This window comes from Thunnus maccoyii, chromosome 7, assembly GCF_910596095.1.
Source record: "Thunnus maccoyii chromosome 7, fThuMac1.1, whole genome shotgun sequence".
Classification (NCBI taxonomy): Eukaryota; Metazoa; Chordata; class Actinopteri; order Scombriformes; family Scombridae; genus Thunnus; species Thunnus maccoyii.
This window is the reverse complement of record NC_056539.1, coordinates 26615524-26636680: the sequence shown is the minus strand read 5'-3', so window position 1 is coordinate 26636680 and position 21157 is coordinate 26615524. Positions and strand designations below refer to the sequence as shown.

Genomic DNA, 21157 nt, shown 5'->3' with positions numbered 1-21157 from the left:
TAATTAAGGACAGCTGAGGGCACAGACCTGTCAACATAATTGTTAGATTTGTAATCCCTGTCATTTATATATTTTCTCTCACACTCGTGCTAGATGTCTATTAAAAAGTTCAGTTCATGGATCATCTTTTATTATCATATATTATTTCCTAATAAGTCAAGATTGATCGTAGAGCTACAATGCATATTTCATGGGGCCTGTAGTCATGCTGACAGGGTTTCACAGTGATGGAGAATCTCTCTTTATTCCAGGACACATTAATTGTTGATGGAAGTCATGCAGCATAAATGTGCATCCATTCATTAACAAGTGGCTAGAGTGGACTCTTGTCAAACAGTAAGACTACATTAGCTCAACTAAATTGTAAAAGAAGGGTTTATTGATTTATTGAATCTAATAAAGCTGTGTATGTACAAGTGATGAAGTACTTTAAAGTGTCACGGTTTTATAAAGTGTGAAACACAAAAAGGAGATTCAGGATCTCCAATTAAATCAACCAACTCACATAAGACACTGTGAGAACTCGTACAGGTCTCATGGGTCTCTCTTCACTTGAATCAATTAATGAAGCAGCAACTCATGAAGATTTCAAAGATAATGATGGACAGTGATGTAGACAAAAATAATTAAACTTTTATCTCTTTTACCATCCTAGTTAAATCATTAAATATTTCAACAATAAGCTACAAATTTAGAGCTGCTTCATCGGTCATTTTCTCGATGACAGTGTGACATTATTTTACAGCTCTGATGCAGTTTTTTCACTTTGCTATTCTTGGTGATGAAATCAGCACAGACCTCTGATTTTACATAGTCTTCTTCATATATGTAGAACAGTCTGTCCTCACAGAGAGACAAACATCTCTGCAGGAAACCATCCATTTGTCCAGGCCAGGATGTTGAAGTAATGATCTTTCCCTGGCAGTTGAAGTTGAACAAAGAGAAGATATATGCCAACTGAGTCTTTGTAGCCTAATATCCTTCGCCTACTGTACGATCAGACAGTGTGCTGATGGGGGAATAAAAATGCTTGGAGATAAATGTCATTATTCTCTCTTAACCAAACTCTTTGGAAGAGTTCTCTATTCTTCCTACTCTGAAGCACTGTGTTAAAAATGGAAGAAAAGAGTCTCACCTCCTGCTGGACTTGGATATAAAAGCATGGTGTAAGAGGTACTTACACATTCTCCCATGACGTATTTCTACCTTTTTTATTGACTTTCCGCTTTGTAGACCATCTCCGGTCCGCTTTACTTCAAGTTGAAGTAAAGTCAGATTGCAGAACAATAAAAGTCAAACAGTACTTACATCATCAGAAACCAATATGATAGACTCTTATGAAAGCACTCAGGGCTTCCTGCAACAAATGATTGTTGCAGGAAATCTGTTTATTTATTTACTTTATTCAATGAAAAGTCCAAAATCCCCAAATATTCTGCTTATTTTCATATATGAAAAACAAAAGTATTAACTAATCACATTTTACAGTGACATTTTGGTATTTTTGCTGGAAAAATGACTTTTTCAGCTCTAAAAGCACTGTTACTCTTGTTTCAATTATTTTTAGTGTCTTGAAAAAAAGTAAAGTATGAACGTAATTGGTGGCAAATACTCTTCTGCTTTCTGTGGTGCATGTCAACATCTGGAGAGCAGTGGAGGAACTTTACATCTCCCCAGCTAAATCACTTAAAGATAAAAAAGAGTAAGGCAACAATTTACTCACCAGTGCTGAAATCAAAGCTTGCACAGGTCTGCTCTGTGAGGCACTAGAGATCCTGTCTGACTGAAGCAATCAGGCCTCCAGCTGCTCTGTAGTGAACAAGATCCTAACCTGTACTGTATGAACCAAGAGAGTAAAGCACCAAACACTTTGCTGTCAGAGTTAAATAATCAAACTACAGCCTGAATAAAGAACGTCGATTATGTTTTATTTTAAGGTATGCTAGTAAGACATAATAAGCCATACTTTTTTTTAAATCAAATTAGACAAAAACTAGAAATAATACCACTTTTATTAGACAGTAAACAAACACAGTTAAACCCTAATTAGACACCATACATCTAAATTATGCTGTAATTATAAACCACATACAATGCTGTATTAGACCCAAAATACGCTGTACTTAGAGACTACTATACCAAATTATACTCTAAAGCAAATAGAAGATGCTAATACACTATTAAACACCATTTTATAAGATCATAGTCTAATTAGAAATCAAATATAATGCCATATCAGATCCAAAATATACAACAGTTAGATGCTATTCTACCCTAACTACCAAATTATGTAATTAGTAGTTAGACACCACATTCAGTGCTACCAACATGGATCCACGATAGCTTAATTAGACAACAAAGGCTGTAATTAAATGAATGTAATGCCATTTTATTTCGGTCATAGCCTTTATAATAGTCAAAACACTAAGAGCTCAGAGGACAATACATTTGTTTGGCCTTTAATTATCATAGTTTCACTTACTTACAGGGTCATTTGTTGCTCATTAGAAGAAAACTGTACCGTAAACTAAAGTCAGACCACATCTGGTCACATCTGCTCGCTACTTCACTTGTCCCTCGTAGCCTGTATTGGTAATACATAGTGTAGTACATGCTTCCTCGACACCCGACCCCCATACTAGTTAAGATATCAGACCATTTAATGCCATGTCACTATCCGGCCCCAGTAACATTAAGCCATGGAAGCTGCCAGGACATCGCATCTTTATTTCCCACTTATTAGACTTTTGTAGAGGGTAATTTGTGACACATTACAGCAGAATTGTACCATAAAATAAAGCGCGATCGGATTGTCAATCCTGTGGCGCAGGTGAGGGCTCTGATTTAAGAGTGAAATGTTCAGAACCTGTTTGTTTTCCCATCAAATGCATCAGGAAAGAAGAAAACTCAAAGAAAGGACGCATTTTGGGCTGCATGTGGTTTCTTTGTAATTCAGTCAATGGCACACTGAAAGTTAAATTAAAAGTATATCTATCACCCAAAGCTAAATATAAGACTATCGTCATCTTTTCTGAAGCACTGCCAACAGCTGCAAAAACAGATACTGCAGACACATTACAAACAAAAAAAAAGCAAAGCACCTACAAGGGATTGTGTGAGGTACACCACAAAGAACAACATGCCTCCTCATCCACAGCCCACATTTGATTCCCTGCCATCTTCTTATCCAGTTTACAAAACTGAAGAAAATAGTTTGGGCATTTTTGAGGGGAACCAATGCAAGTCTCTGTACTCATTTCTTTCTTCTTAATACATACTGTCAGTGAGTTGGTGCTTCCATAACTCACAGAAAGTCTGAACCACAAACATAACTGCAAACTTTAAACGCTCAAGACTCTTGTCAACTCTTTTTCTTATCTATTCTCTTTGATGAAAACGCTCAGGCCTAAAGTCCATAACTCCAGAGGATTCGCTCACAGATTCCAATTTTCCAGCATGACATAGTGTATGGCTATAATTTTATTGTGCCACACAAGGGGAGGAGAGAAAGTCTGTTTGTGTGTTTCGTTTTATTGATATGGTTATTATTGGCCGCTCTTAAAGTTTGTGACGGTGTGGGCTATGTGCTAATTCTATAAATTCCATAAAACCATATAAATACAGTATTAACTACAATTCATCATTACATGAGTTCTTAACTATTACTACTAAATTTGCCTTACAATACATGTTTTTTTTTTCTAAATAGCTTTCAGCTTTTAACCAAATTAAGTAAGATATTTAATAATGAATGTATGCTGGTATATGCATCAAGGATGAACAGTATAATGTTGATATCTTACATTCACATGCTCTTTTCTGTCTTATTCACATTTTTTGAAATGCTACTAAAACCATATCTACTCACACAGATCAAGTGTCTAATGTCTAATATAATGGCAGGTGGGTTGTAACTATCCGCTTTACTGATTTTCTGTTTTACCGAAACTTTCATGAAATGTCAGAAAGACCTCTGAGAGCTCATTGAATGTGATTCCAGTCAATTACTATCAGAATGTGGCACCTGAAAGCATTTCATCAGATTTTCAGAGTCTCCTGTGCAGAATTGAATGTAGTTGATATATTATCTGTTGATTTATCTGGCAATCAGAGACTCTCCTGACTAGACGAATAACGACATCGTCTTATGTTGAAATGATTAAAACAACCGATGTTTACTGACAAGAAATCGCTTGTGGTCATGTGAATATTGACTGTACGTTCTCAGAAGTAATGCAGGTAGTGTAACATCTTTCGACCCTGTCTCCTTAAATACTACTAATTTGTTCTGCTAAATACATTTTGAAGGAAACGTTATCTCTGCATTGATTAGGTTCACTGGGAACAGTTTTCACAGTGAAAGAATTTGTGCTACATTCTTGGTGGATTGCAAATCTCAAGACCTTGACACCAGAGACACATCCTGCGTGTCTTTAGGTTTAGACAAAAAAAACAAAAAACAAGATCAAGAAAATATCATGGTTTTGGTTACACTTTGAAAATTCTTAAAGTCAGTGTTGACTTTTTAACAAAGACTATAACCTTTCCCTAACCTTAACCAAGTGCTGTGAGTGCCTAAACATACTCATGAAAAACATTAATTATGTTGTAGTTGCCAAGAGTGGATCTTGTAGGAAAAACATATAAAATATGAGGTCAGAGAACATTTACAGAAGGCAAGGCACATTTATTTGTATAGCACATTTCATACACAAGAGCAATTCAAAGTGCTTTACATAATTCATTAAAAACATTAAAAAAGAAAAACAATATAAACACATTAAAATTGCAATTAAAAGAATAGGAGGCTTGTTAAATGGAAATTAAAAAGTTAAGAACAGAGACATAAATACAGTATAAGTAATAGACTAGAAATACAATTTACGGTGTAGTAATAAGTTCTAAGTTGCCCCAAATGGAACAAAGGAAATAAAAGTGCAGTAGAGAAACCAATCAATCAAAAGCACAAGAGAACAACAAAAAATGTGAAGCGTGAAGATTTGGCCCCTTTGCAGATATGTTCATTAAAAATGTTGATAAAAAACATCATGTGGGCAGCATTATGTTTCTCTCCAAATGTATTTGCTGATGCAATTTAGTAGTATATAAATATATGTTCTGGGATACAGGGATTGTATTGTTATACTGTTACCGGTGGTCAAGTGAAAGGTTGGCTGTACAAGGATCTGACTGAATCATCAGAAACAACTGTCTCATACCAACATTCAACACTGGTTTCCTTGAGCCATAACCACAATTTTTTTACTTCACCAGTTTAGAAAACGCTCATATGTTTTCATGTGTCATTTTAAAAGGCACTAGAGACTAATCTGTTTTTCAAGTGTGGTATGAGGGCTTCAATGATCAAATACAGTGAGAGCAGAGTTCCAGGGAAAGATGGAGAATGTGAGCAAAAAGAAAGAGTTGAAGATTCTGTATCTTGGAGAGCAATTACAGTGATTCGAAAGACAGAGTGAGAGGAGCTGCACTCACTGAAAGATGTACTGTAGCTGCAGTCTGACAGTCACAGATAAAAAACCTTTACTTAGTCAAAATCAGGGCAGCGACTTAAAGTCTGCCTTATTTGCTGCCGCCTTTGCTTTAACATTATTTAACACGGGAGCCAATTAAGATGCAGAATCAAAAGCTGACATTTTGCTCTCGCATTGTTTCTTCTTTTCATTTTTCTTCCTTGATATACATCGTAGGAAGGGAGAAGGGCTGTATTTTACATTGTAGAAAAGCAAACCACATAAAGTGACTAATTTTAGCTCATAGATTCAAGTGAAAAAAAATCCTCAGAGAGCAGTTTCATAAGCCTGGAGAGAGACAGGACAGGTTTCTCTTACCAGACAGCTGTACTTTTTTTGTACTTTGTCATCTTTCCTCCTTCCTTTCCTCCATCTTCTCCTCCTTCACCACCTCCTCCCTCGCCCCCACACTAAAGATAATGAGGTTTTTAATGTAGTAAATTTGATATGGCACGGGGAGGCAGGATTTTTCCTCCCTACTTATCTCTGGCTACCAGACCTTCCCAGATGGGCTGCCCCCTAACCTCTTCACTGTGGCAAGCATAGAGCCCCCCCGCTGCCCAACACACACACACACACACACATACACACACACGCACCTCCAAATCCAAACCCCACCCCCGACACTATACCCCAATTTCCACTTCCAAATGTAACTCTTATTCTCTCTCAGCTTTTAATACTTCAAACTCTGTAGTTTTTCATGTGTCATGTCCTCATTATCACAGTGGTATTAGTGGACTCTGTCTTTAGTCATGTGACAGTATATCAACAGCGCACTCAATTATGCTAAATATGAAGCTAATGTTGGTACACAGGAATGACTATTAAAAGACATATGGCGTTTTATAGCATAATAAACACAGCCACAAGCAGCAAGTTTATTGCTGTGAGTTTATTAGGACTGCAATTTAAGATTATCTTCATCAACAATTAATCTGTTGATTATTTTCACGATTAATGGATTAGTCATTTGGTCTATAAAATGTCAGAAAATTGTGAAAAATGCCAGAAAATGGTGAAAAAGTTGAAGATGCAACCTAAAGTGTCCCATCCATTAGACCACAACCCAAAGATACAGTTTTCTATCATAAAGGAGTAAATAAACCATGAAATATTCACATTTAAGAAGCTGGAACAAGACAATTTAGGCATTTTTTTCTTAAAAAGTGACACAAAATGATGAAACCATTATCAGAATAGTTGGGGATTCATTTTCTGTCGATCGACTCAGTGATTAATCGACTAATCGTTACAGCTCTAGTTCACTAGAGTTCATTTATGGAAAAATGAGAAAAAGAGAAAAATGGGTATTTGTTAAGAATAATAATGGTAACAATAATAAAAACTCAATAATCTTTAACGCCTTTTTCATTCACGTCCATGTCCTCTTTTGATAACCCCCGCTCTTTCATTCCACACTTCCAACCCTCATTTTGTTCACGCTTTCGTCTCCCTCCTGTTCCTCATCACCATCATCATCTCCCTCTCTTTCCTCTACACTCTGCTGTTGACCCCTCCACCTTCATCCTCACGGCATGATTCCTTCCCCCCTCCTTTCATACCATCACCACACCGTATCTATCATTCTCTCTGGACTGTTCCGATTTAGCCGCTGTAAAAACGTTTTTTTATCTGAAAGAAACGGGGGAGAGGAAGCATAGACGGAGGGCGTAGAGAGATAGAGGTAAAAGGTGGTAGCCTTGGGTTTTTAAGATAGGGCTGATAGGTCTGATGCCTAATTCACCTCAGGAGGAGGACTGGGAGGAGAGAAGACCAAATGCATATGTCTCTGTGGGCTGTCAGTAATTAACTGCATTATCACCTTTTTATTTGAAGGGTGTAGGAATGGATGGGTCAAAGAAAAAGAACTTTGAGAGGCAAAAAGATAAAGAGGAAGGGACACAAAATATTAAAGGAGGAGAAATATGACGACAAAATGAATGATGACTGGAGGGTAGATGAGAGGAGTGTAAGTGGGTGGAGTGGGATGGAGGAGAATTTCAGGTGGAGAAGAGTACAGACAGAGAAGTATGAGATGGAAACGGGGCTTCAGGGCTGGAAATCAGAAAAGAAATAATAAAGATTAAAGGTACAGCATAAACAGAGAGTTGTTTTGTAAGTTTTGTACTGTATCGTTTCTCAGGTCTTCGGTCGCCATGTTCACAAATCTCAGCAATTACTTGCACAAATACAATTACAATGGGTAACTCTTTAATTCAAAGGGGACATATCATGCACATTTCCAGGTCTTTATTTACTTTCTGGGGTTTTACTGGAATATCTTTGCATGATTCACAGTTCAAAAAACTCTTTATGCCCTTTATGCAGCCCCTCAGTTTAGCCTCTTTCTGAAAAATGCTCCTGTCTCTTTAAGACCCGCCTCCCAATGTGGACACTGTGTTCTGATTAGTCAGCTTCTGGAGCTGTGTTCAGTAGACCTTTGGTGTCTATGTAAACAAATACTAGCAGTAGGATCTCACTTCTTTATTCTTTCTTTATTCGAAATGGAAACTTTTCAAATACATCTGTACATGTTCGAGCCAGATCCAATCTGAAATATGCAAGTGGAAAATGCAAACAACCTATGGAATAACCTTAGCAACTATGGAACGGATGGCTGTTTGTGAGCATCCACGAACAATCTGATGTCATCATGAGGAGAAAGTAGAGCTAACATGTGTTCAGAGCAGGCTGAGCAATATACAGACATTTGATAAATGGTTTCTAACACATTATAATGTAGTTGTACACAGATTTTAAGTGTTCAGAACATTTTAAGTGTTGATAAATGTACAGTATTTGTCAGCAAATACAACTTACCCTATGAAGACATTTTATATTATTTACAACATTGTCATTTGTTATCTGTTCATACACGAACCTCCACTTATGGGTGCCCACAGGAGATGTTGTAGTTGTTGACAGAACATTAATAAACACTTATATCTGCTAACAACTGCACTATAGTGTGTTATAAATCATTTATTGAATGTTTGCATACTGCTTATGAATACTTCATAGGGGGAGTTAAAGTAAAATGTTGCCTTACAAGGTTACAATAATCCATAGAACTGTTGGCCAGGGCCACGAAAATAAAATCCATGTAGTAAAAAATCAAAGTTTTCATCTTGAGGGTCAGTTCATTCAGATAAATATAAAAAAGAACTGTGTTGTGGTTGTGAGATATGCTCATTTGAACCCCCCTCCCACCCTTATTCAATGGAAGTAGATGATTCAGCTTCTGCTGCTGAAAACACTGAAAAACACTGTCTCTGCAGTAACAATGTCCCAGTTACTTTGAAAATTCAACAGAAGTTGCTGTGAACAGTGTCTTCAGTAGAAAGTAGTTCCAATAATAACTATTCATAGTGAGGTCTGGGGATTATTCCAAGAGTAACCAAGAGATACATTTTTGGAAAGACAAATTTACATAAACAAATTTTTACCGTTGAAAATGGAAAGAGGCAAAGAATGAGACATTGAGAAGATGTTGCTGTTACACAGTCCTGCCAGGGTGTCAGTGGTGTCACAGTTTGAAAAAGAGTGACTCAGTTTGGATTGTAGTTTAGAAATAATCTTGCTTTAGTCCTTGACTGATGTGTGATGTCCTGTCTCGGATGGCTGTGAACGGGGTCGGGCTGGGAACCAAATTTGGCCGTGGCAATTTTCATCTGGACCAGCCCCATTTTCCCCTAACACACTTATGAGTTTCATAAAGCCATATCAGGCTATTTATAACACACAGACTAAGCAATAAATATCAAGTTGACACCCTAACAACAGGTGTACTGACAGGGTTTCACAAAATAATGTAATAAATAAATAAATAGCCAAGAAACACCTAGAGGAAAAATCATCTATTTTTGGGTAACCCAACTCTCGGCACACTTGTGCTACAATCCGGAGAAATATGACATAATCACATGTTATGAATATAGTGATGTGATGATGTCATCATGAAACAAAATATCCAAAACTTAATTTTCACAATGGACAAAAGCTTTCCTATGATGATCTGGAAATTTGAGAGCTATTTAGAGTCAATCATCCGACATTGTGTTCGCAGCTGATCTAATGCAATTCACACATCAGGCTTGACAGTCAGTCGACACTATTTAAACGTTTATTCACTGTTGTTGTCAGGCTGTGACAAGCAACATGCCTGCACCCTATTGGAGCAAACCCATAGTGACAAATCAGCTGACGTCATTTAAAAAAACAGCATAGCACAGCGGCCTGCAGCCAATAGAATAGCATGTCTTACCTGAGGCAGTGAGAAGACGTCAGACATCAGCACATCCTGTCAATTATTCCATCAATGTCCAAAGCCATGAGAATGTCTTTTTCTGTAGCTCTGAAAAGCTGCGCTGGCATGCCACTTGCATAACGGACAAGGTCAGGTCCGGTGCTCTTCTGTTAACCCTGTCACTACATGAGCTAACGTTAGCAGTATCACCTGCTGAAGGTTGTCATGCACCTTTCACTCGTCCTTGGCAGCAGTGTCCTCCTCTTGCCCCTGCTCTCCACTGGAATCAGCCTTCTCATCTGTCCAGACTCTTTCCTCCTCCTCTTCATTTGGCAACGGACTGTTAATGTTATCACTGCAGCTAGGCATGCTAACGTTAACAGGATTTTGTGTGGCAGTGGTATTGATACTTTGAATAAATGTGTTAAATTAAAACATTTTGCAGCATCAGCAACAAGATTTTTCCACTTTTTCTTTCAGTTTTCAATTCAAACTCCACTCTTTCTGTCTTGTTTTAATTATTTCCTGCTTGACCTCTGACATTACATGGATGGATGCATCCACTTGAAGGGATGGGGGCAGGTCAACAGTAGCACTTTGTGCACCTGCCTTACAGTATTAGGTAGCCTATGACAATTTGGACCATGTAACCCCCAATCAGATGGGCTGTTCCAACATTAAGTGGGCCGCAGCCAGCAGGTTGATTTTTTTTTTTCCCATAAATTTTTTTCCACTTCTCTGGTAGTCTTGTGGCCCACTAGGTGGGCCGGCCCATCTGCTATTTGCCAGAATTGCCAGATTGCCAGTCCAAGCCTGGCTGTGAAACATACGTATCTCTGTGTACCTTCTCCTCAGTCTCAGTCATCAGTGCTGAACAGTTCAGTGGTCCAGAGCGAGACGCCCAATGTGGTCCTGGAGGGGCTGAGGCCGGGGACAGGCTATGTGGTCCAGGTGAGGGCCCGCACTGTGGCCGGCTATGGAGCCTACAGCAAGGAGATGCTCTTCCAAACACTCACTGACGGTAAGTGTGTGGGTGGTTGGCTGGAGTGTGTGGAGGCGTGTGTGTTTGTGGGGGGGAACGTTTCATGGTAGAGAGGAAAGAGAGTGCAGGACTGGGAGGGAATGTGAGAGGTTGAGCAAGAGTGAAAATCTGGCTGCAAAGTAATTAAATTCTGCCCTACTTTGTGTGTGTGTGTGTGTGTGTGTGTGTGTGTGTGTGTGAATTTGTGTGTGCCTGCAGTCATGTAAAATGAGCCTTGTAAATGATATTTTATTTGTGTGTTAGAGGGAGAGCAACTGTCCGGTATATATTTTCCTTTCCAGAAATGCTGTTATGAAAGAGTTACCAAAAATATGAAAACAATACCCCTCTTTTCAATTTGTGTGTGTGTTTTCTGTGTGTGTGTGTGTGTCTCTGCAGATGAGTATAAGTCAGAGCTGGGGCAGCAGCTTTCCCTGATTGCAGGCTCTTTAGTAGGTGGAGTGTGTATTGTCTCGTTGGTAGCTATCGCCATCATCTGTACCAGGTAACACACCGACACACACACATACACAAACTATTACATGTCCTACTGTAACTAGATGGTGATATCCTGTTAGGTGCTTTGCATAACATTGAATTTCCAATCAAAGCTACAGTACCTTGATCAAGTTACTGAACCTGTACTGACTTATTGATAGAGCTCAACAAGGATCTTCATTTCTTTTTCTTCAGATTTCTGAAATCTGAGAATGTATCTGTATATATATTGTAAAATCTGAAACAATAATAGGAAAATATAGTTGAAAATCTAATTTTCAGTGGCAGTATTCAGTAGATTAACATTTTTTCTGATATAAAACACTTAATTCAAGGTGTTGTTACTTACTTTTCCAGAGCTGTCCACCTCACCTCATGATCTTCCTCAGCCTGTGGAGTTTGTGCAGTTGTCATTGGACCAAAGTTATGTACTTCAGTCATGTGATGACTGATGATAACTGAGCAAACTTCATTTGCCAAAGAAGACTTTGAGATGAAGCTGAAAGTTAGAATTTTTTTTTGACAAACTGCTGTTTCCAAGGATTTTTTACATTCTTTTGATGGACTCGTGGAAGTTTATTTGCATTTTTCTGACTTTTCTTTTTTCATTCTTATTACATAAAGAATTCTCCAGGCTTTGCTTAAGGCAAGCAACGTCTTCTTGCAGCACATTTTAGATGCGTATGAACATTAAATTCTTGTGAACATCACATTCATCTGGAGTTTTTTTGTTTGGTTTTTTTTGCTGAAAACTGGGGGGAAAAAAAATCATACATCTTGGTTGTTATGTATAAACTCCTAGTTTTACTTTTGTGCTCATGTGCAGCGTAATACTGAATGTGTACAGGTGATTACAATTATTGTATACTGTCATTATAATATATTACACTAGAATATCTGTGTGGGACACTGACAAAATGTCCTCTTTGTGACAAAGTATTTGCATGATGCGACAATTTACTTTTGTGGATGAACAAAATTGTAATTACTAAAACTTGAAACACAAGTTTGACATAACGATGATGTAACTTTGACACAAATGTTGCAAAAAAAATTATCCCATTTGCTTCCACAACAGTTTTAAAGTAAATCTGAACTCTCTAAAACGTCAAAAGTTTCTGTGACCCCACGACCTCCCAGAAATCCAGAAATAGCAAGTGACAAGCTGTCTCTGCTGTATGCAGTATAAGGTGTCTATTGTAAAGATCAGTTGGCATATTAAAATATTGGAGTATATCCTTTGGTTCCATCCTCAGATGACAGCACGAAACAAGAGCTGACAACACAGAACAGTAACAAGTCATCCAATACTAATGAATTCCTGAAAGACTTTTTCCTTTTCTCTGGCAGACATTTTTTTGACATCCAGGAAGACTATTTATTTAACCTCAAACCAGCTGAAGAGAAGACAACCAATTAGCATTTTATCTTTGCAACATTTCAGACTTTTGTGTAAAATTTCTATCTGCTTGCCACTTTTTCCCCAAAAATCTCTTGTTTGTGTTTCTGTCTGCAGGAGAAGGCAGTTGAAGGAGAGCGTGTACGGTGACAAGCTGCAGCAGTACAACGCAGGGGGAGGTACAACCACTACTGATACTTCTGCTGCGCTCTTTCATCGGTTTAATTGTGGTGTTTATATTTACACTTTCTCCCTCTCTCCTCAGAGGTGACTCTTAGACCTGACATGTTTAGCGGTCCCACCCCAACCGTGACCTTTCCCACCCTGTCCGAGGGTCACAGTTCACCGGGGGTCAAGATCTACATCGACCCCTTCACCTACGAGGACCCCAATGAGGCTGTGAGGGAGTTTGCCAAGGAAATCGACCCCTCTTGTGTGAAAATAGAGGAAGTCATCGGATCAGGTAGAGATTTCCATAAACTTAGCTCCATAGACTCTCTGTCTTGCTGTTATATAAGGTGTCTAAGAAAAACTCAGCAACACCAAAATGAAAATCCATTATTGTTTTCAATATATGTCAAATATTACTGTGTATTTTTTGTATTTTAACAAGAGCTTTTGGTTGAAGAGTAAGATGAAAAAAACCCAACAAAATTCACAGTCCTCGCTCATATCTCCTTCACACTGCTGGAAAAGTGGGAAAGTAAACCTTAGTTCCTTTAATGAGACCAACTGTCACTTGAAACAGCAGATACTCTACAGTAAATTAATCAATTTCTTCAACTGTGCCAGACTTTTGTGTCAATGAGAAAGATCTGGAAACATGCTACGGCAATTTATTATTTTGCTTTATTTTTTTGCTTTGAAGTCAGGAGAGATGTTTTATTCATGTCGAAAACTTTCACAGGAATAAATTAAAACTGTCTTCATGCATTCTCTTTGGCTATCTCAGCTCTCACTGTAAAAATGCTGTGTGATGTTTGGCAAATGGAGAAAGTTGGATGTGAAATGGAGTCCCAGAGCGCCCTCTGAAATTTAAGGGGGTGGTGGTGGGGGTGAGGGGGGGCAGGGTTTTCGCATCTCAGCTGTCTGATGGAAAAAGGAAAAAAAAAATGGGGAAAAACAAAACAAAAAAATACGGTAAATTTTTCAGTTGCTAAGATCAAATGCCTCTTTTTTTGCCATTAATCCCTGAATGCTGACATTTTAACTTTATCTTCCCCAAGGGGAGCCTACCCAGGTGAAACACAGAGCACACACAGACTTGAATTGATACATGAAATGTCTGCTGTTATCTCCTGTACATAGAGAGCCACTGGAAACTGGAGAGAAATTCCTCATGTGTCCAAACATACTAGGCCAATAAAGCTGATTTTGATTCTAGATACATACAACTCAATTCATAAAAGAAAAATAAAATATGCAAAACATGCCAGCAAACAAAATAAGGCCCCTGGATGTCCCCTAATGGTATCTGTGAATGTCACAGTAGTCTCCTGAATGTCAGGACGACCTGTTTGCTGTGTAAACCCACCACACATGCTCAATAATATAATATTTAACCAGGAGGACATCATCAACCAGCTGCTCAACTGTTGAGCTACATACATAAATATGAATAGCTGTAAGCATTTGCAAATGTTTTTTCTAGGCAAAAGTGCCCCAAAATAATTTCAAATGTCAAAAACTATGTATGACTTCTATTATTGTTGTATTCCTCCAATCAAACTCACATCTATCTGTTATTTTGTTTGCGTTATACCCTAAAAACCTAAAGATTTTCCTCAAGGTCTGTACCAGAACATAGTAAAATGATTATTTCTTGATATAATAATCAAATTTACAAATGGATTAACTGTTACAGAGACATGAGCCATAGATAGTTTCCATATTTGATTTAGCATTTTTTCCATGAAGGCCCTTCCACAAACTGTATGGGCATGGTTAGATTACCAGCTGGGCAAAGTGGCCAACTTTGTTACCCTAGATGCCCCAAAGGTGCCAGATTCACTGTCAGTCATTTTCAGGTAATTTGATTAATTGCAGTTTATGGCAGACAGTACAAATGAAGTAAGGCTGTGGTTTTGGCTTGTAGATGGAACTTTTGTTAAAATCTAGTTTTAATACCTTAATTATTGTGGTTTATATTCTGCTCTTATGGTGCATATCCCTAAATAGATTTGTGTTAAATCAGATTACCACAAACACACAGAAAATCAAACCTAATAGTATAATAATAATATCTAACATCCAGCCGTGGATGGCTGTGGGTGAATAAAACCTTATATCACATTACAGATAAATATCGATATAGTATGTAGTACATTTTCCATAAAATGCATTGAGGATGTTTCTGCATGCATAATTTTAATTTAATGTAACATGGTTGCTTTCTTATTAGCAGTAATTCATAATCGTGTACAGATTTCGATATTTTAATGATTAATTAGTGATATTTGTCTTCTACCACTAACCATATTAAATGGAGGAATGTTTTTACTTCAAATGTTATCCCCCCGGATAGATCATAAGGTTTTTTTTTTTTTCTTTTTTGGACCAAAACCAATCAAACCCAAATGGCCACGGAGCTGTGGGTGATAAAGGTCACGAACCAGATTCAGACCTTCACCGCTGAGGGTATGTGCTTTGGGCTTTTGGTCTGTTGAGCCACTCTGAGAGGCTTTCCATAATCCCTCCGTTTCGCGCTTTATTTCTCTCAGGGGAAGGTTTCTCACCTCCGCCAGAGGTGACAGAGGAGGGATGAAAACGACGGGGAGGGAGGGGAAAATATGAGCCTGGGTGATATGAGATGTGGCCGAACTTTGAGCCCTTGAACGCTTGAATCTCCCACCATTCTGCTGCGATAGAGAGTAAAATTTTATCCACAGCTCTCTCTCTCTCTCTCTCTTTCTTTCTTTCTCTCTCTCTGACTCCCCTCTCTCTTTTCTTTTTGCCTTTCTTTGATTCTTCCCCCTATCTTCATCTCTCTCTCTCTACATGATTCAGCCCCTCTGGAATTTTAGAGTTTGTTTGCGTACAGAGAAATGCTAAAACAAAGAACCAAGGGGGGAAAAAGCAGAACAACAGATTGCGGAGGGAAGATAAAAGAAGAAAGCACCCTGAGGAGATAATAAAAATATCTCACCTCACTCTCTCTTCTTCTCCCTCTGTGATAACACCCCTCTCTTTTCCTCCTTCCTTATTACTATTACTCACACTGTAAGAAGTGTCCTTCATAAAAATCAGCTTTTGATTGAAGACAATTTGATTTACAAAGGAAAAAAGTAATGATATCTCATCTGCCAGGCAGGTTATTCACTGTATTTTTATTGAGATGCTCTAGATGAAATACAAAATTTTAGAAACAAACCAAACTTATAACCATAAATATTTTTCTAATGCCCCATCCTCTTGTTGACCTCCTCTACTTTAGAAGAAGAGGAAGTGACATGTCATCTGATCTCACCTCTCTGTGAGAAAATCACTATTTTCATTCCTCCCTGTCCATCTATCCATACTTCCCTCTTCCCCCCTTATTATCAATACTGACTCATTTCTTTCCCTACGTCCGCCCCCCACATCCCAATCTTCCTCTCCTCCATCCTCCCTTCTTCCCATCCTGCCCTCCATCCATCTCTCCTTCTGCTGATTTACAGCAGTGACAGTAGATAGTTTTTAATGAGCAGTGAGATGTGGAGCAGAGATCACAGTGAGACAGGACGACACAGCCTGTCATCCAATTCCCATCACTCATCCATTATTCACACACCGATTCTTATCTCTGGGATGAGGACTCTTATTTTGAAGTGATATTCAATTTTCATGTCCCCAAGCATCATATGACTGCATTTATTTTGACAAAAGACATCTGTGTCTCCAGTGTAGGGGAGAAAATTGCTATACATTTGAACAAGTTCAGAGACATTGAGGTTAAAAGTTTTTTGACATTGTAACCAGAGCTGCAACAATATGTTAATTGATCAATTCGTTGTGTTGTTATTTTCTGGTTTCTTTCGTCTTCTATGACAGTAAACAAGACATTTAAAGACACCACCTTGGGTTTTGGCAAACAGTGATAAGCATTTTTCACCATTTTCTAACATTTTATGGACCAAACAACTAATCAATGAATGGAGAAGATAATCAACAGATTAGTTGATAATGAAAATAATCGTTGGTTGCAGCCCTAATTGTAACATCCATGTTCAGTGACCATTGGACCAACGCATAGCGATGAATCTAGTGGAGAGTAAAGAAACAGTAACATAACTCACATTAGAGCTTTAGCTGACTGTTTTTTTTTTTTTGTTTTGTTTTGTTTGTTTTGTTTACCTTCACAAAATTGTCCATGTACTCATTAACCAAGCAAAAAAAGTATCTGTATCTCATGAATCTCTGTGCCAAAGGCTGAATAAGCAGGTAGAAATTCACTGTTTTAATCATGAAAACTGTAAAAGTGAACAACGGAAAAACAGAGTTAAATGCTATAATATAATATAAAGGATGCTGTGTTCTCCTGGATGATGGATGATGATTTAATACGCAACTGAAAAATGGAAATAATAAATAATTAAGACATTAAACACTGTAAATGATATTATAGCTACCATAATTGTTTACGCATAAGTAGCTTCAAGGTAGGTAAAACCATATTATTCCATACTGTCTAACTCCCCAGTGAAGCTACTATATATGACATTCCAGCTAAAAAAAACCCAAAACAAACTCAAACTCAAGACTTTTTTTATGGCTTCACTAGTCAATCAAAAGAAAACTTTAGGATCTCCACTGTAATTTAAAATAAAACTCTATGGATTTAAATAAATCTGCACATCATGAATTTGTAATCACTGCCAAGTTTATGTATCCATAACCCTCAATTAACCAATAACTTGTAAAATACTTAATTACATTTTTAAAAATCATAATTTAATTATTCTAAAAATAAAGAGCAAATACTAACTTGTCACACAGTTATTTAGGTAAGTGAGCTAATGCTAATTAGCATTCTACTGTGACCACATGGACCTCAATAAAAATAATGATAGCGGGAACATAAAGATAAATAGACAATGCTTTCGTTATACAAGAAATGAAAATGTGAGCAGGGATTGAACCTACAGTACAGTATGAACTGTCTGTTTCAGGATAGACTCTTTATCCACAAGATCTCCTGGCTACCTTTTGTTTTAACCACAAGACAAAAGTTAAAGTACGTACGGCGTGCAAAGCCAAGTACCTGAGCAGTAATACAGTAATGGCACTGTCCCTCTCATCTTGTTTGCTACTTCTGCTACGCAACTGTCCCTCAACCCTAAGAGGAGTTATTGAGGGGATTTTATTTTTGTTGTTCTTTCAGTCTACAAAAAATCATTGTGCCCTTGAGAAAAGCTCTCAACCTCAATCTGCTCCAGCAGAGCTGCTCAGAGGCCGTCAGTAAGAGACTGAAGTTGCAGAGGGCAGCTCCCAGGACTGAATGTATTTATGTGTTTAACATGCCCTGAACCTGCACACTACTGAGAACAATATGATCTTTCTTGTTTGACTGATGGAAGATGTTAAATAATAGATGTTAACCAAATGGTATCAACATGATTTTACAGGCAATCTATTTTACATAACAAAATATAATTAAGATGCAATTATTTATTAGCCTTTTTTATTATGTAATACTGTATTTAAAGGTTCTGAATGCAAAGAGGCATTAAAAAAACAAGCATTCGCCGACAATGCACTTGTTTTTCTTTACTGAGACACATACTTTTCTCTGAAGAGTCTCTGAAGGGTCCCAAACATGATTCACATAAGTATGGAAACGCGAATGTGGTTGATCAATCTCAGTCCCCGAGGAGGCGATAGCATTTCCCTGACAGTAGTAAACAAACATTGCGTCTGTGGAGGAATCAGTACTGCTTTAAATAATGAACAGAGGAAAGAAAAAAAAAAAAAACAAATATAGAAAATCACGAGTAAGGGCAGAGAAATCCTGTCTGAACGAAGAGGTGACAAAGTCAGCAGAGCTTCGTTGAACTGGTCAGCATGATTGATTTGAGTGGAAGTGAACTCAAACAGAAGAGGTCAGCTTTCTGTTGTTGTTTCATGCTATAGCAGCCTTAGCTGTAAACTGCTCAGACTGCAGCTCATTCTTGCGTTGCGTTAAGGATTTTCAGGTGACGCTCTCCAAAACATGTGAAACTGATGCCTCGTAACTCAAAGTACGTGTTTGTTTTCTTTCAGAGCGTGTTTCGGGACCTTAGATGTATATCTTGTCATTTTAGACAGATGTTTTTTTCATGTTTTCTCCTTTAGGTGAGTTTGGGGAAGTGTACAAAGGCCGTCTGAAGCCTGTGGGGAAAAAGGAAATTCCCGTGGCCATCAAGACCCTGAAGGTGGGCTACTCCGAGAGGCAGAGGAGGGACTTCCTGTCCGAGGCGTCGATCATGGGCCAGTTTGACCAACCGAACATCATCAGGCTGGAGGGCGTGGTCACCAAGAGCAGGCCCACGATGATCATCACAGAGTTCATGGAGAACGGAGCTCTTGACTCGTTTCTCAGGGTAAGTAACAACTGTAACTGAACTGTGCTCTGTGTATGACATTTGAGACAGGGTTATCTACAGCTCTAATGTTGGACAGATGCAATATAAGTGCATGTACTGTACCTGTAAAGTGATGCCAATATCTGATGCCAATACAGATATTTTTAGAATAAAGGATAGCCTCATGTCTTAAATCAACACTCATATCCCCATATGTGCGTTTCAAGAGTTATTGGTTGCTGTTCTTCTAGTCTATACTGGCTGTAACTCAATTTAAATGTATGTGATGGGGGAAAAACTTCTTTCTCTTCATACAAATGGCTTTTAAAGTTCAGCTTAAAGTTCAGTCTGAGTTGTGGGTTTCTTCCGAAGTTACATCATTCTAGTAAAAATTACCCCTTTGTTTTACTTATCCACCCTGAAGCTCAGCAAGAAAAGCATCAGTGGAAGGAAACTTGTTCATAAAAGACTGTAACTTTGGAAAATATTCACTTGATCGGTCTAACTCTGAAGCTGAACTTTGAATAGAGCATTTTGTCCTCCACCACTTCCATTGGAGACACGTTAGGAACAGATCTACATGTGGCCAGCATAGAGAAGGACAGATCCTAGTAACTAATAACTCTTCCAATGTACATATGGGCATGTGAATAATGCTTGGAGACAGACTTGAAAAGATGTGTACCCATCCCTTAACGCTGCAGATATTTTATGTCCAACTAATAATGTAGACTACAGCTGGCTTGGAAAGCTTATGGAATAGTTGAGCTTGACAGTTAATTAATGACTTTAGAAACAGCAGTTGACATAACAATCTACAGTCTTCGCTTGATCTGGAGTTTTTTTACCATGTCGCACTGTCCTCATTAGTAGATTGAGTTGTATAGTCCAGTTGGCAGCTCCAGAACAAGCTAGTAAGTGGACCTTGATTTGAGATTGATGTATACACTTTGAAACTAATTAAATTGTTTAAGGGGAATTTTCAAAACTCCCTAAAGCAATTTTAATTCTACACACTATCTGAAACTGTTGAGAAAAATAATAAGTAACCCTGAATGGTATTTTATCAATGAACAATTAGCCGACTGATATAGTTTTAGTAAAATAGCCCAGAAACAGACATAAATACCCATACAGAGAAACAGATGGAGAGGGGAGGCTCGGGAGCTTTTGGAAAAAGAGACACAAAGAGCGAAACAACCTCCTGTTCTTCCTTTTCTCCCATTTTTTTCCCTTCCTGTGCTCTTTCCTCCTCATCCTGCCAGACTGACAGACTGTCTGTCTGTCAGTCTGTCCATCTCTTTGATCCTGCCCTCCTTTCTAGGCGCCTCTAAAAACAGAAAGAGAAACTCTTTGATGTGAAGTTCTCACAGCGTGACCCCTTTTGACTCAGAAATCATCCGCTGACTCACACACACACACACACACACACACACATAAACACACAAACACAATGATCGATCTCACTGGTGTTGCTGTCCTAGCGTGACCATCTTGCAGGCACAAGACCCAGAGGATCAATGTGTTTGTGTGTACCTAGAAGAAGGTTTTGCCTGCAGAGGATTAAGCCAGAGGAGCATCAAAGGTGCAGTTTGATGTGCAAAGTGAATTAAAAGACACACACAAACACACACACACACACACACCTTTGACTGCAACTTTGTTAGCAGGGATGTCAGTGATGTTTATAAGAGCCAGAGACAGTCTGGTCCAAAAGGTGAAAAAGTAAAATAACAAAAATGATGTGAATGTTTTAGGCATAATCAACATTCACATCTCTCATAACAACAACAACAACAGGTCTCCCAGTTTCTTAAAATATGTGTTATTTCTGTTGATTTTTCATGTTCAGCTCAGGAATTTTATGTTTTTTGTGTGCTGTTAAGGAGATACTTGCAAAAATTCTGATTAAAGCAATGC

General features: G+C 38.2%; 1 protein-coding gene across 3 annotated transcripts in view; it reads left to right on the top strand.

Moving 5' to 3' along the window:
- Positions 1–21157, top strand: part of LOC121900258 (ephrin type-B receptor 1-like) — a 106476-nt gene that overhangs the window by 59053 nt on the left and 26266 nt on the right. For all 3 annotated transcript variants that reach the window (XM_042416427.1, XM_042416426.1, XM_042416425.1), the window contains exons 10-14: positions 10636–10801; positions 11201–11306; positions 12816–12877; positions 12964–13161; positions 19008–19255. In XM_042416427.1, the coding sequence (XP_042272361.1) occupies positions 10636–10801; positions 11201–11306; positions 12816–12877; positions 12964–13161; positions 19008–19255 (780 nt within the window). The remainder of the gene's footprint in view (positions 1–10635; positions 10802–11200; positions 11307–12815; positions 12878–12963; positions 13162–19007; positions 19256–21157) is intronic.